A 6,121-nucleotide genomic window follows, 5' to 3' on the forward strand; every position below is an offset into this window, starting at 1 on the left:
CCAATTCTTCCTATAACACCCCATGAATTAGAGGGATTCAATAAAGCCAAACAGTTGGGGCTTGGTAACACACATGATATACAAAAAGGTTATGAAACTGAAAATTGGGCCGTTAGCCTAAGAAGATAAGAAGATTATAAATCCGTGGTCCTCCTTAGCGAAATGTTCAACCATATGTGGTTCTACACATAGTCTAAGTTGCTCATATACACAACTATTTTGCAACAAACAGACAATAATGAGGTCTGTTTTTTTTAGTTATGGCTAATCCAAACTCATTATTATGATTAGTGAGAGATCAAGAATAACACCAGGCAAAGCTCATCAAAAGCAAATGCCCCTGCCCTCTTGTCCTCTTCACCACAATTTCAATAACTGATACAGTATAACTATCATATGAAAAATAATAACAACATGAAAACCCATAATGAAAGAAGATCACCATATGAATCCATAATAATAATAATAATAATAAATAAATAAACCACAGCAAAGCTCAAGATCAATACTTAACTCTTATATCACACATGAAGACTGAAGCCTCCTTCACTTGGCTCACCATGGCTTGAAAGAAAATTAAAGTACATGGAGATAACGTTGTCATTAAGGTCCTTCAACATTGATAACCTCACCTTTGGTCAATGTTGGTTGTTTGCACAGAACCAATAAGCCAAGTAAGAACTACACCATCAGTAATGGGACTAATAAGCACATTAGCCTGTCAAGCAAGAATTTGAAAAATTAGGCTGTTTAGAAAGTAAAATAAATGTACTCATGCATAATTTTCATTAGACTGAAATCATAGCATTCATTCGAAAACCCACTACCCAGATTCGTACCCTTCCTCCCCAAATCAAAACCCAATAAATCTCTCATATTACCTTCTACGATTTCCTGCAGAAGAGCAACCCAAACCCTTCACTCTCCATTTGCAAGTCCAACAGACAATCATGATCTGTCATGTACATTCCTGAAAACAAAAACAAAGGCAAAAAGGGCAAACCAAGCACAAACGGTATCTAAGTTATCAATTGAGAACCAAACTGAAAAACCAATTACCCAAATCCATGTTCTTCCAGCTTGCCCCGGGTTTGATCTGAACATGAGGGAGAGAAGCTTGGGCACCCTTTTGTTCAACGACAGCAATAGCATCGTGCGCAAGAGATGGAGAGAGCGAGATGGAGAATGGGATTAACCTCAAGATGAGACACAGAGCAGCTATGTGGAATAAAAAGATCGCACCACGTGGAAACAACATGCAGCATCCCAACATGTGGAAGGTGATGGCAGTTGTGTAATTAATGGAAAACCGGAAGCAAAAACGACTTAACCCAAACTGGGGCAGAAACACAATTAACCCAAACTTAGGGTAAAAACATAATTCATTAAAGATATGAACAGTTGTATTCCCTTCCTGCTATAGTATATAGAATGAAGTACCAACTACCAAGTAACAGAGTGTTGAGTTAAATAGTTAATAATTGACCTACAACCATCATTATTTTTTTACATTGATTCTTTGGGGGGTGAGCTAATTTGTAAGAATTTTTGACATTCTTTGGACTTTGGAGTGAGACTAACTGATCTGCGAGAGCTTGGTGTTTGGGGTAGTCAGCATAAGAGAAGTGGGGGGAAGTATGATGCCAGGGATTGGAAATTTCAATATTTGATTTGTGTGCATAATTCAGTTCTTAAAAGTCATAGTCTGTCAACTACTTCATGGATTTTTAAAACTTGTGAGTGTCTATCATCTGGAGGCAAACCATGCTTTTCAGAATGTGGTCATATAAAAATGAAGCTGACTATCTGGAGAGTACGATCATCATCTTGCAGATAATTTTCTTTAAAATGCAGTTTGCCAATTTTGACTAGGAAAACTATGGGAAGCATACTGTAGAATGGTAGCTATCTTAGTGAAGATGGTGTTTCTTGGCCTTGGAAGTATTTTCATGAGGCAACTCTAAAAAGCATCATTCTTCATATTTTTAAGGAAAATTCAAGAATCCGCCACTTACAATTGATAAAATAATTTGGAATTCATGTTCAAAATCAATTGACAATACATAGAGTGGCTCAAACCCCCATAAACACACAAATAACGTCTCATTTTTCCCACACAGGATGTATATATTCTCATTTCTCAACAACAATCTCAGTTGAGTAGTGCTGGTCTAAGCCTAAACAATCAACAAGGATAGTTTCATATCTGGCTACCTACTATGTTTATTACAATGTGACAAACTCATAACTGGCCAGCATTATATTTAATCTGTTCCAAAATGGCAGCTTACTACACCAATTTGGAACACTCAACAAACCCCACTACATACTTGTAGATTCCTCTCTAGCACTTGCCCCTTGTGATTCTATCCCTACCGAATTGATTATCGATATATACCAGTTTGTAAATGTGATGATTACTTGATCATTTTCTGTTTCTCTACCCTTGATTGACATTTCAACTGGAGCTAGAGAGTTGTGTTGGTTAGCACACCGCCCTTTAGTTGGTGAGGAAGTGAGCAAGAAATGAATTTATATACAAGACTAAAATTGATTTCTTCCTTTCTTCTTCTCCACTTTCTCTGCCACATGTTTGAGTTGGTATAATACGCAGGTCACAATCATTGAACTAACGAATTTGTGCTGCTCCTGGTAAGCAAAAGATACTGGTTTAGTCCAAGCTTGTCCTGAATAAAACTCACACTCTACCAACCCACTAATAGCTTTGGGACCTCATGCAGATGCAGTTCTAGTCTGCAGAATCAAACAAAGAAGGAAATGACAATAGGTTGCATATGTATAACATGACAAATCTGATTGTTCAACTCTAAAAGCTGTGTAATTAGAAGGTTATTGGTCAGTCCTTTTCTTTATGAAGTCTAGGATTTAAAATCAGAAGCTGCGTAGCTGCCAAGGTTTCAAACAAATTTCACCCTTTAGAAAGCTCATTTTGACATGTTCGGTGTCGGCTATCCGTCCTCACCAACCCTCCAACGTCAGAACAATCTGTATTTACATATATTAACAGATGAGATAACTTTTTATATTTATATACAAACAAGTGTTAACTAGGATTTCAGCGTGTATATAAAGAGAGCTTTGCATGAAAGTTTAGTAAAACTCATTTGGGGTATGCAATATATACTTCTAAGGCTTCTACTGAGGTATAGTAATGAAGGCTTTCTGCCAGTTAGTACTATTGGTAACTCTATTGATCATATCTGGGGTTCTACCATCTTGTGTTTCGCAAACAACGCGGCGCTTTGAATTTAATGTAAGCTAGCTAGCCAGAGTGTATGTTGGACTTTGTTTCTTACATTGCATGTATGATCATTCAAAGACATCAGGGAACTGAGAACTTGAAATTTGGTTGTTTTGTTGCTTTTTCAGGTTGAGTGGAAAAATGTGACCCGTTTGTGTCACAAAAAGCCACTTCTAACTGTTAATGGAGAGTATCCAGGTCCAACGATTGCTGTTCATGAAGGTGATAATGTCGAAATTAAGGTGACTAATCGCATTGCGCAGAACACTACCATTCATTGGTGAGTTTAATTCAGATGCTTTGTATTTGCTCTGAAGACTGATCAGACATGGTATTATTCTGACTCAAATTTTTTGGTCATGACAGGCATGGTATAAGGCAAATTAGAACAGGATGGGCAGACGGTCCAGCTTACATTACGCAATGTCCAATCAGAGAAGGGAAGACCTACACATACAAGTTCACTGTAATTGATCAGAGAGGCACCCTTTGGTGGCATGCTCATCATTCGTGGCAACGAGCTTCAGTTTATGGAGCCTTTATCATCCACCCTCGCACGCCGTATCCATTTTCAGTTCCAATTCAAGATGAATTCCCCATCATCTTTGGTAATAATTTGATAACAGTTTAGCTGATGGTAGCACCTGTTCTAGTCTTTGTTAGTTTTATAGTGTTCTTTTCGGACAACATACTTTAGATTTTACTTCATGTACAGTTTAGGTGTTAGCTTGATATACATTGTTAGCCTATGTTTGGACAACTTCATATTCGCAATATTAGTATGCAAGTTTTATCTTGACATCTGTGTTCTATGTTTGGCTGCAGGTGAATGGTGGAATGGAGATATAGATTCAGTGGAAAGTGAAATGATGAAGTATGGAGGCGGCCCTGCCATTTCAAATGCCTATACCATAAACGGTTTACCTGGACCATTCTATAATTGCTCAAACAAAGGTACATGTCCAAGAGTTTTCATCACACAAGAGGCTAAAATCTTACCATAACTGACTGATTTGTAGCCAAGATGCAGAGAATTCGACACAGCGATTTACATTGTCAATGTTGTCATAATGTGCAGATACATTGATCAAAACTGTGGAACATGGCAAAACATACATGCTTAGAATCATCAATGCAGCACTGAATGATGAGCTTTTCTTTGCTGTTGCTAATCACACATTGACGGTTGTGGAGATTGATGCAGTGTACACAAAACCATTCAAAACCAAAGCCATCATGATAGCTCCTGGCCAAACCACCAATGTTCTTCTCACTGCTAATCAAGTGCCTGATTCCTCAGGCATGTTCTTAATGGTTGCCTGGACTTACCTCACATCTGTTTTTCCTTTCAATAATTCCACCACAGCGGGTTTCTTGCAGTACAAGAACCTGATGAGTACTGAACACACGAGTCAGCACCCGAATAAGGTCACTACTTTTGATCCTGTCATGTACAACTTTCCTCAGATGGAAGACACCAAATATTACACTAAATTTTCTGACAACCTGAGAAGCCTTCACTCCCCTCGGTATCCATGTAATGTGCCGAAAACTATCCACAAACGGATAGTAGCAGTTATAAGCCTTAACCTTCAAGATTGTCCTGCTAACAAAACCTGCAAGGGCTACGCCAACAAGAGGTTCTTTGCTTCAATGAACAACCAGTCATTTGTTCGTCCCGCCTTGTCAATATTGGAATCTCATTACAAGAAGCTCAAAACAAGCCAATACTCCACCGATTTCCCAGAGAAGCCTCGAAAGCCATTTGACTATACCGGGGTGGATCCACTCACAGAAAACATGAACACAGAATTTGGTACCAAGATCATGCAAGTCCCCTATGGAACAAACTTGGAAATTGTGCTGCAAGGCACAAGCTTCCTTAATGTGGAGAACCACCCCATTCATGTACATGGACACAACTTCTTCATAGTTGGTAAGGGGTTTGGGAACTTTGATGTCTCCAAGGATCCAGCAAAGTACAACCTTGTTGATCCTCCTGAGAGAAACACAGTAGCAGTACCAAGTGGAGGATGGGCCGCGATTCGGATCAAGGCTGATAATCCAGGAGTGTGGTTCATACATTGTCATCTTGAAGAACACACTTCCTGGGGTCTTGCCTCAGGCTTCATAGTTCAAAATGGTCATGGACCATCTGAATCCTTGCTTCCTCCTCCCAAGGATCTTCCCTCATGTTGATCAAGACATCAAGTACTATCAGTGTTGCTTCAACAAAATTTTGTTACACCAAGATTTAGGCTTATATCTGTATAATCACTCGGTTTGAACTCAAATATAGTTGAATTTAAACTTCTTCAACCTATCTAGATGATGATCAACCAGTTCATATATAGGAATGATGTCTTACTCATTGATTATGCAGTTGATCAAAATAAGCTATAGAGAATGCCTTTTAGAATAGGAATAACAACAAAAAGGGGTGATGCGATCATAATTATACACACATTAATAGTCATAATAAAATTGATCAAAGAAGACATTAAACAAGTTACAATGGAACAAAAAGCTAAAAGAGAAAGGGAAAGCTTTTCAGAATAAAAGAGAGAAGCACTTGAGTACCATATTTGGTGACTAACAATAACATAACAGGAGGTAGATGGAGATAATAATTTGGAAATTACCAAGTCTCTCTGATCTGGTAAATGCTATCTTCATTATTGCAAAGAAGATAGAGAAACAACCTGGAAATAAGCCAGAATGAAAGGTCATCAAAGATAGACAAGGACATTTGGCTTGAAAAGTTGCTAATGTGAGAAGTCTTTTGTACACTTTCTGCAAAGGAACACCAGCAACCATATATATTCTTCTTTGTTGCATACAAAAAAAAAAAAAAAAAAG

General features: G+C 38.1%; 1 protein-coding gene across 1 annotated transcript; it reads left to right on the forward strand.

Annotated features, from left to right (window-relative positions):
* Positions 1-3,172: 3,172 nt before the first annotated feature.
* On the forward strand, positions 3,173-5,587 carry LOC101295632 (laccase-1-like). The gene is made up of 5 exons (XM_004301210.1): positions 3,173-3,274; positions 3,391-3,542; positions 3,629-3,870; positions 4,088-4,216; positions 4,341-5,587. Exons 1-5 carry the CDS (start codon positions 3,173-3,175, stop codon positions 5,459-5,461), a joined length of 1,746 nt encoding a protein of 581 aa, XP_004301258.1. The 3' UTR covers positions 5,462-5,587.
* The last annotated feature ends 534 nt before the right edge of the window (positions 5,588-6,121 follow it).

The sequence above is a fragment of the Fragaria vesca genome, linkage group LG5, assembly GCF_000184155.1.
Source record: "Fragaria vesca subsp. vesca linkage group LG5, FraVesHawaii_1.0, whole genome shotgun sequence".
Lineage (NCBI taxonomy): Eukaryota > Viridiplantae > Streptophyta > Magnoliopsida > Rosales > Rosaceae > Fragaria > Fragaria vesca.

Coding starts and splice junctions, on each gene's coding strand:
- LOC101295632 (XM_004301210.1), top strand. CDS start 3,173: ATGAAGGCTTTCTGCCAGTTAGTACTATTGGTAACTCTATTGATCATA. Junction 3,543..3,628: donor CAGAACACTACCATTCATTG/GTGAGTTTAATT, acceptor TGGTCATGACAG/GCATGGTATAAGGCAAATTA. Junction 4,217..4,340: donor CTATAATTGCTCAAACAAAG/GTACATGTCCAA, acceptor CATAATGTGCAG/ATACATTGATCAAAACTGTG.